The sequence below is a fragment of the Hetaerina americana genome, unplaced genomic scaffold (assembly GCF_022747635.1).
Source record: "Hetaerina americana unplaced genomic scaffold, ioHetAmer1.1.p SCAF_7, whole genome shotgun sequence".
NCBI classification, from domain to species: domain Eukaryota; kingdom Metazoa; phylum Arthropoda; class Insecta; order Odonata; family Calopterygidae; genus Hetaerina; species Hetaerina americana.
The window spans coordinates 78,765,817-78,782,823 of NW_027287316.1; the positions used below are offsets into that span (position 1 = coordinate 78,765,817).

The window sequence follows — 17,007 nt, forward strand, 5'->3', positions numbered from 1 at the left end:
AATTTCAGCTTGAATCACTTGCATAAATGAAGTCTACAGAGATGATGTTGAAACTGTCTTTTCAGCCACATCATACTACGGTAGGTGAGATGATGCAAATTGAAGTAGCGATATTAGGTCCAGAAGAGATTAAAGATGTCATTTTTCTCCCGAATGGTATGGGGGATCAGAATAACATTGTCCGACCGCGGTGGGGGGGGGGGAAGTACTCTGTTTCAAACGTGGTCTAACGTGTAATCACCCCCTGCCATACGTCCTAGCGGTGTCTTTGAGCTGTATCACAGCTGTATGTATTTGGTTCCATAAAATCTCCTTAATATCCACTTTTGCAACCGAATATCTGCATCTGATGAGATGGAGGTTCTCTGACAAGTGGTTGGCTTTCTTTGGGTCGATATATATCGTACATATTATCGGAGTGACGGCCGAATAACGGAATCCACACATTTTAATAAATTAGGGCGGCATAAATAAGTATGAATGAATGACTGCGACAGAGACAGAACCTACCACCGCCTGATCCTCACCTAGTCGGTCTAAATTATTGATCGTTAACTACTTTTTGTTACTCCACAATGGTCACACGTCCCCGTCAATAGAACTCACTTCGGCGACGAGCGCTTCAAATTCAAGGGAGCGGTTGCCCTGACCTTTCCAGAAGTCTTCCGGGCAGTCAACTGCAGTCCGAGAAATGGGGAAAGGTGAAAACGTTCGTTATGTTGGCATTCAATGGTTAGTTTTCGTAATTATGAGCCACTCGGGCCTCTCAGAGCGGCGTTAAACTAACTCAGTCACCGTGCCTGCCAGCCAACGAGTCACAACGTAGAGAAAATTAACACGTCCCTAAACTCTCGACGCCCGAGCCATTGGTCGAAGGATTATAGGAACTTTGAGTAAAATCGTACGGCCCAACCCTGACCACAGGCCGCACGCCCCTGATTTCAATGGTGCGACTTCTGATTTCACTGAGGAGAAAAAAAGAATTGGGAGGAGGTCAATATCATTTCTATTTTCTCGCGAATGGCGCGACAGGCACCTCATTTGATACGCAATGGTAAGGTCCATTCGAAAATTGGCAAGTATTCTTATCGCCAAAGGACCAAATAAAGTTAAAAATATATAATTTTATAAGGAATGAATCAAACGCTGTGTCCGAATCGTATTCGGTCACTCAGTACTTCATAATTGGGGCCAAATTTTTCCGTGCAGATTCAGCATACACCTCTCTTCTTTCCAAGGGGTCCAGGTTCCATCATCCTCCCCCCCCTCATCCTTCAATACGCCCCATGCACGCCACATACGTACACCAAGAACGAATCCCATTATTCGTGCGCCCCACGGCAGCAGAAATTTCTGCCTCGCATTGATTCGAATCCTGTGTTGGACGCATTCCCTCTCGTTAAGAACGAACCAGATGGCAAAGAACACTGCCGGTGGGGAAATATTCAAACACAGTGTGGAGGCATTAGAGAGCGAAGCAATCACAGCTAAATCGCTGCACCATTAAAATCACGTTGTCGCCCTAATCGTACGTTAATTCCATGTCATTATCCTAATTTTCCAAAACATTTCCAAGCAGGACATCTGCCAGCGCGTGACCATCCGTCAGAGGCTCCCAATGACGAGTATTCCTTTCACTTTTTCCAACGATTCCATTTCCACGAAAAAATTCAAATCACATTCATCATTTTAACGAGCGCGCGTGGCATGTTAGAGGGTATAAAATACCTATTTTCTATTTTAACATAATATTTCCAAATGTGCGGAACAAAAGCAACTGGTGCGGTGTGATGAACGAATGAGCCTCTTCCGAAAACGGATAGCCGTGGATAATAATATGATATTCAGAGCTTGAGTAATAGCTACCTCTCCGCCCATTAAGTATTTACCACCACGACGAGTGTCATCTTATAATGAGTCGCTCTCCATTATACGTAACAACTTCCAGTAGGCAAAGGAGTCAGTGGGCGACTTAGAAACACGCACGCATTAATGCCCGAAAATCGCCGCCTTCCTAATAAAATAAACTCAGCAAAAACTAGCCTCAAAAACCTCCAGTGAATGTCCCTTCACGTAATTTAAAAAAAAACCATAAACACAGTAATCAACCCGAAAGTTTGATAGGTGATGGTGGTGTTCACCCAAAACTAAGCCCTAAGGCGGTTATAACACTTCGGGGTTGGGGGAAGACCCTTCCCCTATGCTGCCTACAGTTTCACAGGAAGACCTGGCACCCGAAAAATCACGCAGTCTGGGTGAAGCTGAGGATGCCCAGAGAGGTATGCCCGGGAATTGAAACCGAGCCCTCCGGTAACTAGTCCAACGCTCTACCCCTGAGCTAACAAAACCCCCTTCACGTAATTTCTTAACAAAAAAGCATAATTTTCAAACCGAAGGTGGAAATATCATTGACGTACTATTTCCATCTTTCCTAATTCGGTTAAAATATCCGGGAGTTCAATCAGAGGCAGTATGCTGGGAATCATTCACGGAGCAAAGGTCAAACCACAGATTAATAATCTTCCAATGCAACAATTTCAGAGTGTAAAAATCATTCGCCTTGACTGGGATCCCAGTCAAGGCGAATGATTTTTACACTCTGAAATTGTTGCATTGAAATGCACATTAGCGGATGACTCCGTTAAAAGTTACTGTTGCGGCATCTCCCGCAGTTTCTTTGGAATTTGTTTAATAATCTTCCATAAATTACAACGATGTCTCTTTAGCGACGATGCTAAAATGCATTATTAGTCACATCGTCCAACGGCAGCAGAGATTATCTCAATAAAATTAGAGAATAGTGTCATTTTTCCCAAGAACGATAAGGGATCAGGATAACGTTATCCGATCGCGCCATGGGAGACAATATTTTTCTTTTTTCATTCCGAATAGCAGAGTACGCTGTCATTATCTCACCGAACTTTAATAAAAATGACTTTCTCATTAAATACAGCTCCTCTCGTATGCGTATAGAAGTATATCTGACTTAGACACCGTAGTGCATGTATCTGTGGTTGTCATGATCTACATCATTTAAATTATTTTACAGAACTACACTCCAACTAAAAATTAAGAAAGATTTGATTTTTGATGTTGCATTCCTGGTGTGTAATCACCTCCTGGTGTTGGCTTGCAGGGTACCAAGTAGAATGAATTACACGCTCTTTGATGTCTAACCGCTCCAAAATGACTGCACGCTTAACATGGAGAGTACACACATCACACCACGGCGTAAATTATCGTAGGCTTTTGCATCACAACAGTGATCTTGAATAACGGATTCGACCTCGGGCCGTAAGTCCATGTGCTTACGATGCCGCTTCACTACACCTCGTTACATTGAATGGCATCAATACCCTAGGTCGTAATATTTTTATCTATTTATACCATTCGGGGATTTATAATGTGTTAATTCACGGCCGTAGCAACGGCAGTTCCGTTCGTTCTACGACTTCACATTGATAATGATTCCTTTAACATGATAATATGCCCAATAATAATATACCATTTGGCTTTCGGCAAACCTGTGCTTTTTTTAATTTTTAACACAACGAAATACGCCCTAACAATAAAAATAAATACAAATTTACTAATACGAGAAATAATCGCTTGCACAAAAAAGACATTTGCAACTTTTTATCGACTCGGGTGTTTTCAAATGTTCATTGTCCAAGGTTTCCTCAATTGAGGCAACATTTTTTTACGAATAAAAAGCACAATAGTATTTAGTACATATCGTACGCACCCTCGATGTGGATACAAGTCCGTTACATCAAAGTCGGTACAACAAGAAAATGGCGCCACGAGAGAGCACATTCTTCAAGTAGAACTACAAATAACGCTACAGTAGCTTGGGTCTGATTAAGATCTGGGCCGTCCAATATCTGAAGGACGTCACAACTTAACTAAGAATACACCTTCTCGACCCTAAGCAGTCAAGCGGTAAACATACGCAGACCGATTTAGCAAATATATGCAGCGTCTCTCGAGAATAACGGGCCGCCAGAACCTTACATTTGGAGGTGTTCGGATTAGTTACGTGGATATTGGTGGCCGAAACTGAGGGGGCCGGGTTCAATCCCAGAGATGTTTCAGGGGCACATTGATTCACAATTTGCAAAGGCGCAAAGGTCACTTCAAATTACTCCAGGACCTTTTCTGTGACGCCTTTCCTTAATCCAGAACAAAATAATCACTCAACACGTTGAAACGGACCTCCGTGGAGAGAAACTGCCACATCGAAATTTAAGACTATCTCACTGTCAAAGAACTCAACCGGAGAAGTAATTTCGTCTAGCCGTTTCGGGTGAATGAACGATTTATTGCATCCAGTTCTAGTGTAATTTGACACCCGAAAATTGTGAGCGGTCGGCAAGCGAAGACTTGTGTCATTGATTTTTCGACCGTCAGCTACCGGCGGTAATATAAGAAACTCGCTCACTGATCAGATAACGGTTGCCCTCTTTTCATGGCAGTTAAACGGTCGAGTGAGCTCTCTGGTTGTAATCTCATACCATTCGATCAAAATATCGCAAGAAGTACTCTAAACATTGACATATGTGCTACCGACTCTTGAAGCTTGCTTAGTTATGTCAGGAAAAATCAAATGAATAACCATTTACAATCGGAGAGGCTGCTTTCGTAACGAGCGGGTCCTCCAAATGATTACTAACTCCATATATATATAACATAAAACAAACACAGTAATCAACCCGAAGGTCGGTTTGGTAGGTGATGGCAAAGTTCACCCAGCACTAAGCCCGACGGGGTATGAAATTCACACATCAGGGTAGCGGGGGGGGGAGGGTCAGTTCTTTTCCCTGTTCTAATTATGGTTTCCCAGGAAGATCTGGCATCCATAGAAGTCACAACTGAGAATCACATCGAACTTGGCCCCTCCGGTCAGTAGTCCAATGCTCTACCCCTGGACCACCGTGACCCAAACGTGTGTATATGCATACATGTGTACATACATACACGTGTATATACCAGTATGTGCATAACCATAAACGCAGTCATCAACCTGAAGGTCCAGTTAGGTGAGAGTTCACCCAGTACTATGCCCTATACGGCGTGTGAAATTCACACACCAAGATAAGGGGGGCAGGGTAAGTTCCTTTCCCTGCGCCGATAATGGTTTCCCAGGAAAATCTGGTACCCGAAAAATCACATAGCTTGGGTGGACCTGCAGGTGCCCACAGAAGAATCCCTGCTTGCCCGGGAATCGAACCACGGCCCTCCGGTCAGTAGTCCAACGCCCTACCTCTGGACTGCCGCGACCCATATATATGCAAATCCATACAAAATATCATCATAACGGCAGCAATGCTTTTTGCAGGGCCGAATAAGGAGTAGTACACAATCATGAAATACGGTGACTTATATTTCACGTCTCAACAAGTGAAGTGCTAATTGCCATTTCGTTGAATTCACGCATCTACGCCAAACGTTTTCAGTTCACATCGTCTGCACACACACACATCGTGGAAGTGCTAAATCACAAACTCCCAACTCACACGCAGTTATTGTGGAGGTACAAAGTTCTCCTACGCGATGTGGAAGATTCTGTCGTAAGTTCTAAGAGTGAAACCTTGAACTTAAGACCCAAGGCAATACCCTGAGCATACGCAGTCTCCTTCTTTTCTTGAAGACACACATTCCCTGGAAAATGAGACGAACTAAGAGCCCCCCATCGGTGACACCGTGGTAATGACTCATCGATAACAATGACGTCACACGCAATGATTGACACGAGAAGGATTACACCACGCGGCATGGACGGCATAAATTACGCGCGATCCGATATCGCCGGCATTTTTATTAGCCACGATCCAAAGCAGCGAAGTTCGTTTTCCAGATTACATGCAAGGATCAATCTGATGACGGGTGGCAAGTTTTAATCGGTGCCCGAGGCTGCACGATTGCCATCAAAACTTCGACAAAGTTTTGAGCTGAAAAATGCGAGACGAGAGTAAACACATAAAAAAATGCCAAAAACTGGTTTGGCGAAACAATTCTCGGAGAGATAATAAATGGAAATAGAATGGCTTTTAAATAATTAACAGTTCACAGAAGAGAAAGAACGATTTCAATGCCCGCCGAAGTCTTCGTCATTCTAGTCAGTTCTAGTGAGCCCCCTTAATTGAGCATCATTGGGAAAGCCCAATGGACTCATTAGAATGATAAGTTCCTTCCTTAAAACAATGCATTTTTCTGCAATTGTTTTTTTTAATCTTTCACCCCAAAACTGGTTTCGATGATTAACCGTCCTCAACCGGTAAAAACAATGTTGGGAGGACATTAATGTTAACACCTCTGGTCTATGACACCCTCGAGGGAGGCGACGGGAGAGGTGGGTTATGGACGGAAGCGGTTAGTTGCTGGAGGCGGGCGTCGTTTTTGGGGAATGTGGACAACCCGACCAACCTGATTTACGTGTAAGACTGAAATGAAACGCAAAGAGGAGATCTTCTCGGCATGCCAACCCAGATGTTCTCTGGACTAACTGTTTACAGCATTAACTCCGCGTCTCCCTGTTCCGGCAGCCTTTCTCACGGCCCAAGTCAGAAAGGGCAAGTGATATTTTTAAAGGGTCCTCCGTGAGTCCCAGCGTGAGCGGTACAATCCGTACGAACGAGCAAATGTGTCAATCGAAGAGGAAAGCTAACGGAAGGGTCCGGGGAGGAATTCCAAACGATGCCTCGGGCCATCTTCGTAAACAACTCCGTGCTTATGGGCTGGGGCGAGCCCGCAACACGAGGCTAGACCACTTCGGACGCTGTCGAGAGGACGCAACGGACATTCCTACGCCAATATCCGACCAACACCGCTTTTGCAGAGTCATAATCCCAAAATTAGTGAACAGCACCCATCGAACGCATAACAATTTCAAATCGATGGAGATGACGTTTCATGATGGGACTGAACAATAAAGAAATATAAATGTAAATTCATAATTATGCTCATTGTCGCGCGAATGCCTGTACCTTCACTCACTCCCCCCCGTCAAGAAAAGTGGATTTGGGACGCATTCGGGAAATAAACTGCCGCTCTGACAAAGCGAACGCTCGGAGAGGGCTTAGAAAATCGAAGTCATCTCCGGGAATCCGTGTGGCGTTGGTAATAAAACATCCGCCTAAATTTCATCGACCAAATTACGAGCTTTCCGCTAAGGGGACTAATTATGAAGAAGAGGAAAAAAGCGTGCACAGTTTATTGAGTTCGTTAAATTGAAGAATGATTGCAGTATTCTTCACGATTGGGTTTAATTGAACATGCACGTAAGACTGAACGCTACTACCACTCCGTTCCATACCATTAAGAATTCACAGAAAAGTCGAATTTGTTATCAGTAACATAAACTTGACTATTTCTTAGGGTTTCTCCACACAAAAAATTAACGCAAACAATTGTTGAAAAAGTTTAACGCCTAATAATAAAGTCTCACAGTTTGTAATACTATAATAAGAAAGTTTATGCTCTGGAAGGTTTGAAAAACTAAGTCAAAATGGTACGGCTTTCCCCTGTTTCACCCACAAAATCCAACACTCGACCGCTTATTATGTCCTTATCCTTTTAAACAATGCATTTGAACGAATTGAATGGCTGTTGGTAACAAATTATTAACAACGATGGATTATCCGAAACGGACTGCAGTTCAATGAACAACGCACGTAGGGGTTTAATCAAATCAGACATATCGACTCAGTTAATTGACCAGGAGATGAATAGACTGGATGAACTCGCACAGTCTTTTCCACTGCGCATAATGCCTTTTCGTCCCTAACTATTCACTTGCGCCGTCATAGGAATTCGCTCATTCGGGACACGTTTATTTAGCTCCTGCCTATGCAAATAATAGTACAAGCCAACGAAATGGCCAAGAAAGCCGTCCGGTAAACTGTGCCAATGCCCAGAAGAACGTAACAGGAAGGCTAACGGTGCTAAACTCGTTCCTATGCCCCGCTCGCACTAGGACGTATGCATATGGCTTCGCCATCCGCACCGAGCCAGATTTGACGAGTCATCCGCAGACTGTTTAGAATGGAAATTAAACCGCTCCGACGTCAAGACGGTGTCCTTCGCATTTACTTTCCCCCGAGGCCTACGAGTCTCACGTCTATGTCCGCAATTAGGAGAACGTCTGCTATTTTATTCCCAAGCTGCCACGATTCTGAAATACACCAATTCCCCTGAAATTAATCTGTTTTCTCGGACCGAAATCGGTCTTACCGGTCGAAAATTACTGGGAAAGCTAATTAAATAGTGCGCGATTGTGATTACTTCCAGAGTTATTTACAGCTTTAGAATGCATTCGACATCTCCCCGCTTGTTTTTTTTTCCTAATCGACCGTTTTGAACTCCTTATTACACGCCAAAAGATCGCATGTTTTTTCCACGATTTTACCCAAAAATCCTCAAGGAATGCGAAAGCAACATTCCAACTTTTGTCCGTTTAAGGACTTGGCGACAATACTATGCATCCGTTTCCCATTTGCGTTTGGGGTTCGGATGGGCATCCATAGGAGTATTTTTTTAAAAAATCAGAGATGGCCGTATATAATCAAGGTCCAAGCATACATAGCCCAACGCACGGCATTGTGAATTGCACAACGGAAGCACCTCGAACGAGATATTCCAGGGAACGTGCATGAGTGCCAACGAGTGGACGCAATAGCGCGCGCTACTCTTTTTCCCCGTAAGCTCACGGGAAGACAGGGCGGACGCGATCACGGGACCTCCGCGGCGCCGTGCCGAGGGAGCTATGGCGCCGGATTCGAAATGGCCTAGAGGGCGTACGGCGAGCGAGAGAGCGCGCCTTTCACGTTTTATCGGGCATTTACGGCCGACATTGCCCGTAGATACACTCGAATCGACGGCGTGATCATTGCTTTGTGCTTTTTGTGGTTCGGTAGATAGATAGAAGTCTTTATTTGGGCGAAATTGAAACCAAACATTAGAACATGACAAATGAGGGGTAGGAGCAATACAGTATCTGGTAAACCTTGAATTGGGGGCCATTTTCACACAAAAATGAACATTCACGGTATTCTAGCAATTTAGACCTATGTTTTGGGTTAACTTCATGAGTACTTATTGATCAGCCACTCAAAAAAAGACGCAGAGTTCCACTAAAACAGTTAGAATTCACCAGATACACTGAAGTGCAGAGCTCAATGCCTCATATTTAATTCTGTGATCGATTTCCATTTGAAAAAATAATAAGACTAGGACCAAAGTTATGAGCTCGAAGGTTGGTTTGATAGGCGCGGATACAGCTCATTTCCAAGCCCTAGGCGGCATGTGAACTTCACACATTAGCAGGGTAATTAAGGGAATCAGATCCTTTTCCTATACCGCCGATGGTTTCTCAGTCTTGTCCCTAAGGAATCCCACAGCTTGGATAAAGCTGAGGGTGTCAGAGGCATCCCCGGGAATCGAATCTGGGCCCTCCAAGTAACCTGGCGCTCTACCCACCCGACTACCATGTCCCCAACAGGTCTACACGTTCAAGGAAAATCATAAAAAAACTAAACTGACACATTTTATGCAAAGAACTTCTATCCAGATTTTAATACTTTCATTGCACAATGCTAAGCTTATTGTTAAGGTCTAAATAGCATGTAATGATTGCGAATGTTCTCTAAAGACACGAAAAAGTCCAGCTAAAGCTTCTGTTTCCTGTGAACATTCAATGGAGAGAATAAGGTAACAAGAAATTTGCACTTGAATTTCACATTGGCACTCACAACACTTTTCCAAGTTGGACACCTCATAAAATTAGTCCGCTGGTACTCTGAAAAGTAATTTTCATCTACGTTTGAACAAAGTTCAATGAAACTACAATCATTGCTAAATTTATCCCAAATTCTTGCAACAAATGATTTTTAATTGAAACAACTTTTCACATTATCCAGGAAATATAGTACATGTCCATTATGTGAGCAGTTGCTGATTTAACTTTAATATTCCATGAGACGGCCAAAAGACAACCAAACTCTCATTAAAGACAACAGAACCATTTAAAATAAATTATCACAGAGCCATTTAAATTATCTGTAGCATATTTCGCTCTGGAGATGTGAGAAATTCTTAACCATTTTTTCATTCATGCAAAACCACAAAAAATCATTTTATTTCCTAATGGAGAATGTAAAGTTGGTCCACCATTCAGACTAAATTCCCTTTACAATTATACAGCAAAATACAACTAATTCGCATATTTACAAGTGTTGGAAACACATACAGAAGAGGACTAACTATTGAAGAGAGTACTTCAATTTCTCATTATTTCTTATCAAACTACATTTTCATTCTCCTACCCATTAAGTGCTTCCCTCAGTTGACACAGGTATCCTTATCCGATATGGATTACCGCCAGTCCTTCCGATGCACCGATTCTGCTTTAACAAGGAAATATTTTCAAAGATGCAATACGTTCATGCTGACCAGATCTGGACCAACACTATCTTCACCGGCTGCATCACAGTAATTATATACATGCACGATATCCTTTTCTAATTAATACAATGCACAGTGGTAGGTTGTGCTCTACAGATAATGATACCATAGAGGAGACTGGATGCGGGGAGGTGAAAAGCACCTCCCCCAACATACTAAGAATTTTGCCCACAGCAATTTTGAATTGCTAGATAATAAACCTAGTGTCCCCAGAAACTATTTACTTTCACAAAACAATGCTTAATGATATGACCCGAGCAGGAAATATTTTGCAACAATTGTATCAGTATGATTGACGTTCTGATGAACATATCAATTATGCATATTATAAAACATATTATGCTAGGACTGTGTGTTAATTGTCACACAAACCTTGATGGGTAGGGCAGCACCGAGTAGTCAAGATGGCAAAACTGAGAATCGACGGGAATGGGTACTCACCATGTTGACGGTAACTTCACCAACTTTGGTCGCTCCATGTTTCTGACGAAATGTTTTGATCTTCTCCTGCTCCTTTGGAATTTTGGCCGCTAGGACTTCCTTCAGATCTGTACTCTCCGCAGAGAGATTTCGCAGGAGTACACATACACTTGGGTTTACCTAGATTGTGTAAAATTCAAGAAGAGAGGTATTTCAGCTACGGGAATAAATCAACAGTACCGTGAACTAGTAGACAAACCACTTATCTCGTTGGAATGCAAGGGAAGGGTTCAAAGCAAATTTCCAATATTGGATCAAGTTGATTGAGCACAAGGAAATGCCAAAGAAGCAACCATAAACTGGAAACGCTAACGGATGGACCACTTCTAAATCTGCCATGCAACTGTTATTCTATTAGAGTGGTAATATTGCAATCAAACTTTATACTCAAGTGGAAACTTTACTCGCCTTTTACAGTGGAGACATTATGTTACAGTTTAAAGTAGAAAGTATGAAATAAATTTAACAGGCATGAAGGTGGATCTCAACATCTGGACAACTCCTAAATGTTTGCATGCCTTGAATTAAAAGCTATGCAGTAACCTACAGTGCATGGTATATTGGAGAGAGCTTGAATGTGCTCCAAATGTTGGATTCAACTTGTGTCATGGCCTCAATTGGTAGCAATGCATTACATTACAATACTGATCCTAAATCCAATTCAATGACTCAACTCTTGGTCTTTGAGTGACACAAAGTACGTTACCCTCAAAGCAAACTGTGCTCACTCAGTTCAGAATTTACTAATGAAATGAACAAACTTATACTAAGGGGACAATGAAGTTAATACTATTGCATGTTAATTTGTTAAAATGATTCACATTTATTTAAAATCATGATATTTTCTAAAGCTCTTTCATGTTTACAGTCTAGATTTCATCACTTCTCAACTGACTTCAAATGTGACTGTCCAATTTTATAACATATATAACAGTCTGAAAAGGCTATAGAAAGTGCATAAAGAATTAAACATATCTATAATTTTTTTAATCTGTCAGATATTACATCAATCAAGCCACAATTTCTCAAGTTCAGCCACATGTACACAGTAACACATGTACATGCATTAACTTAAAAATTCTTTTGTGTTACTTTTGTTTCACTAAGCACTATCTCTTTAGTTTTGTCAGGGGTAATTTCAATAAAACGTCCTAAATTATGCTTTAGTTGAGGGAACTGAACACACAAAATGTTATCATCATACCCGAGTGAGGTCGTATTATTATTACTTCGCTGTCGTTATGATGAATAACACTCGATAATAATGGAGCACTAATCCCAGAATTAATCACATCAATTATGGTAAACGGCAGACTAATGATACGTGCATTGTTGGAATCAAATAAATGAAATCATATCGGGAATATTTTCTGCTGAACGTATTAATTTCCCTCCTTCGAAATAGCTTCACTCTCACGCAGCATTGTTTTCTTGAAGTATTGAGAGCCAAATTGTCATTGCGATAAGCCACCTGATGACACTGTAACAAACGCGGATGCACGCATCTCCGCTTACAATATTCCGGACGGTTCCCGTTACACCTCTTGGGTTGCAAATCCCTTATGTGCAACCAATCAAAAACTTGAAGGGCCAACGTGGGGAAACCGACGGACGGCTCATTGAAACGCAGACGCTTGGAGGCTTCCTAACTTACAAGTGAATTGATCAAAGACTCGAATAGTAAGGGCAAAGTCGCGTGAAGATGATGGGTGCAAGACATAAATCATTTGTGCTCGTGACGAGCGATCCTGCCATTCCGTCCGCCTGCTCGTCGTCTGGCGATAAAATTGTCCACGGGAACACATTCAGAGCCGTTAAACCCTTCCATAAGACCTTGGGTATCGTTACACTTGTCCTTTATTTCCGTTTCCACACACCATACAAAAAAATAAGACTGTTACACACGGCTAAAATCGCGTTCTGTGGCTTAAAATGAGATCCTCGTGATTTAAATTATCGCGGGAATTGAGTTAAAGTAAATCCTTATTGCTAAACAAAAAAATCAATGAGTACTGAACCTGTAAAATGATACAGAAAATGATGCATCAAAAGTTCCTGAAAAACCTGCAACCACTCGAAACAAAAGAATCTTTAAGTTGGAGAACAAAAAAGAAATCGGGGGTGCAGCGCCTGCCTTCACTAACAGCGGACCTTGAGCGATCTTCAACCCCTTACTTCCATTAATTTGGAGGAATGGTGAGACGGCACCATCCGCCATTGATGTACTGTTCGCCGGTATTCACTTCCAGCGCCTGATACACCAAGGGAAAGCGGTGCGCAGGAGGAAATTAGGTAGCACCGAGCGATAATGGGAAAATGATGTGATACACCTGGGTCGAGCCAATCAAGGCCGACAAAAATGCTATTCGCACCTTTTCCAGTGGCATCGATCACAGGCATGGCCATGTCCTCCCATGCATAACTAGGTCGGTGAAGAAGTGATTAAGACGAGCACTCTTCTACTATTGCAACAGAGCAAGAAGCTATTTCACAAGATAAAGTTACCCTCACACTCACTCCTAATATGCCTATCAAAAATATATGGAATTCAGCTTGCAACACACATGCACTGCCACCAGAATAACAGAAATAGCTATGATCTTAGACTAACATTTAATTTCGTTCGATACAATCAATGTCTGAACATAAGTACATAGTGCTCTTTACAACGTAAATTGGAAGCTATATATTCGAAATTTATCTTTATCCTCATTGCTCGACATGAAAATATGAGCCATGCGTATTAGAAAATATATCAAGGAAGGTGAGAGACACTGGAGCAAATATACATTTTGATTCCTTGGGTACTTTCATTTCTTCAGATGGCTTTGCCACTTCTGCAGTGAAAAATCGGCAGAAGAGTCGTGTGTTTTCTCTGAACCCTTGACCCTGCCCACGCGCCACTCTCACGAGCTAGGCATCTAAAGGCCATTGGGACGTCGCGTGAAGCCTTATCATGCATGGGCTGCTTAAAATGATCATTATATAAAGAGTAATAGCTAACCATAAATCGCCAATTTTTGGACGTATATAACTTGATGTGGCAATCGATTAAGGAGCCGGAGGACAGATTCAGTCGATAAATAGCCAAATCCAGACCTAAAAATACGAATTCCAACGCGGGAATATAAACATAGCTACATTCATATGGATAACAATTGTTCACATTTATGTTGAAATAGTAACCAAACAACACATTCTTTACCATCCTTTCAAAATAATATCCATATTTTTCTAAATAGTGTCGAGTTAAAAAAAAAAGATTTATACAGTAAAAATCGATGCTCACGCATAACATGGGTGCATCAAAATCATAGCCAAAATCACAAGTGGGACCCTTGTAAATCCTTTAACGGTTCGTAAGGACTGAACGCAATCGATAGCCACTTTAAAGTTTTCATTCTTCATCCAGATGGAAAGGAAGAATACAACATTGCAATAATTACGTGGCATTAGGAAACATTAACCATTTCAACCAAATGCTCCCTGACGATCAATGATCATAATATGAACAAAATGAGCATTATTCAATTATTTTTACCATTCAGCTCCTAATTCAAAATTCGTTTGTTATATATAACACCTAATTCAATAAAATTAATTTAAGCACATCAAAAATTTAACTCTCTAACGAAAATGAAATAATCCCCAAATAATGCTCCGCATTTTTGCACAGTGTATCCCAAAAATACTATAGCTCGATAGAAATGTTGAAAAAGGGTAAGCAGTGCACAAGGGTAGTACAGCAGATCGAAGAAGAAACACAGTTGGATACGTATTTTAAATGAAATATGGGAAATATTTTTCGGAAGATTCAAAATAATCACTTACCTGAGCTGAAAAGATGATTCGCGAAGTGACTAAACGAAATAATGCCATTTTAAACGGCAATTCAGTAACACCTACGTCCCAAAAGCTGTTCGCAACTACACCACTGCCAGAATAAGAGGCCGGAAGAAAGGATCACGTGACATAAATGAAATTTTACCATCACACGAGAGGTGGCAGCACTCCCAAGTTAAGCAGGCGTTTTACAAGCGCAGAAAACTCCATAGGTTGGTTTTTATTTTATACTGTGCACCGCGATTATTATATATTTCGCCTGGGAATTGTGTATGAAATCGCGAATCAATGGAATAAACTCTCAGGTTATTCCCTTTTCTTCATTCAGCTCTGACCTCTAACGTAAGCATTTCAATTATGGTTTTGCGCGTACTGCATAACTCAGTCTTTACTCGTACAAAAGCATTAAAAAATGTTTCGATTAATTACTAATATCATTTTCTAACTTTCTGTAGTAAAAGGGAAACTAAATGAGAATGTATTATCATATACTTACGTTACTTTGACATAAGAAATCGTTTCTGATTAGGTTTACCTTATTCAAAGTGAAAACTGTGATTAATTATTCTAGTATCACTCATAAAGTTTTACCTGACTCGATTTTTCTTGGCTTGAAGACACTTTTGATTGTGCCATTTGAAATAATGGCTGGAAGATAAGGCCATATAGCCCTATTTGCTGCTATTTTAGGCCTAGAAATTTCCTTTAAAAATTACATTCTTGTGTTCGTTTACGGCGCGTCTTATATTCTTCTTTAAAAAATCACCTTTATCGTCACTCATGCGCGTGTAATATATCACATGGAAATTGGAGTTGAAGTTTCTGATTTTCTGTTGTCTATTCAACTAATACTAAATTGTGCCAATGTTTCTATTTTAAAACGATTTGAAAGTTGCATCACACAAAAAATAGGGAATGAGGCTGGAAGCCATCTAGTAGCCATTTTCTTAATCAGCAGAGAAAACATTTAGTCCCCGGGAAGTTCAATCACGAATGTTCTTGATAAACACGTCCTTTTTTGTTTCAGAATTACAGAAGTACCCCTTCCCAATTATCTTAAATGCTAGGCGCTATAAACGAACGATATAAAATAAAGGCTTTAGTACATCTCTCTTTGAGACCACTGCTGAATTTTGAAATAAATCCAGTTTTTTAAATACAGTTGTGACACCCAAACTAGAACGTGATTTAATGTAACCTGTGGTAGTTCATCATATATATATATATATATATATATATATATATATATATATATACAAATAAAATAAATTTGAATCCAATAAACTAAAGGGCGTAAATGATTTGCGGATGCACTTTCGGAAAGACCGCTAATCCCCTTATCCTGCCGTGAGAAGTCCTGAAATGACCTAATAAGAAAAAGTTTATAATGAATTTTAATATCTACTTTTTAATCGAAGTTCTGGTTTTTATTTAAATACGGCATATCTTATTGCCAGGCTAAATTGCAATCCGTTTCCCAGATGAAGTGCGAAGAACAATTTTCTTAGCATCTAGTAATAACAAATGTTACTCGCAGCATGCATTTCCCTGCGTGGAAGATTAAACGTGCTCGGAGAAAGCTTGTCCAAAGCATCCATGGTGGGTATTTCCATTAACCACAACGACATTTCTGAGAGTATAATTATTAGCGACGATTAAAAAATCCCTAGCTTGTGCGGACTGAAGGAGGGAGGTCGTCGATTAAATCAGTTTATTGCTGCTCCCTCTAGCGAGGCATTTATTGGAATGGGAAATTGTAAGGTTTTGATGAAGGCATCCGTTCTTTACATGCGACTGCATATAAATTGAAGTAAGAATGATAAGGGAAATCGGATATTGGGGAAATGAAGGAAGGCACAAGTATATTACTTTATTCACTATTAAATTAATGCAAAAAAAGGAAAATGCAAGTGAAAACAACATTAGTAAGGAGCGAGCGAGACCCCCATGGTTGCGAAACTTGATTTCTTTGGATATGAGGATGAGGCTTTCTTTGGATATGAGGAGAACTGAGGTTTTCTGAGGTGAGCACAGAGTGGGTAAGCGAGTAGAAATGAAGGTTAAAAATGAAGTTTTATTTACGGTGGGAGACAGGGAGAGAAATTCGGGAATATTAATATTATGAGGAAAACAAAATGTACACTTTTCCACAGATTTATTTCTAACGTACAACGCGTTTCGTAGCTCTTCGAACCATCCTTAGGTACAAGAACTTGCCTCGAT

The 17,007-nt window shown here is 41.0% G+C and overlaps 1 protein-coding gene across 2 annotated transcripts in view; it reads right to left on the bottom strand.

The window, feature by feature from the left end:
• Positions 1-15,598, bottom strand: part of kdn (citrate synthase) — a 53,953-nt gene extending 38,355 nt beyond the window's left edge. The window contains exons 1-2 of one of the 2 annotated variants that reach the window (XM_071594798.1): positions 15,376-15,598; positions 10,903-11,061 (exon numbers count right to left, since the gene is read on the bottom strand). In XM_071594798.1, coding sequence (XP_071450899.1) covers positions 10,903-11,061; positions 15,376-15,420 — 204 coding nt within the window. In that variant the 5' untranslated portion in view covers positions 15,421-15,598. Of the gene's footprint in view, positions 1-10,902; positions 11,062-14,772; positions 14,887-15,375 lie in introns of those variants that run through there. The other variant, XM_071594796.1, reaches the window with a different exon arrangement.
• Between the last annotated feature and the right edge of the window lie 1,409 nt (positions 15,599-17,007).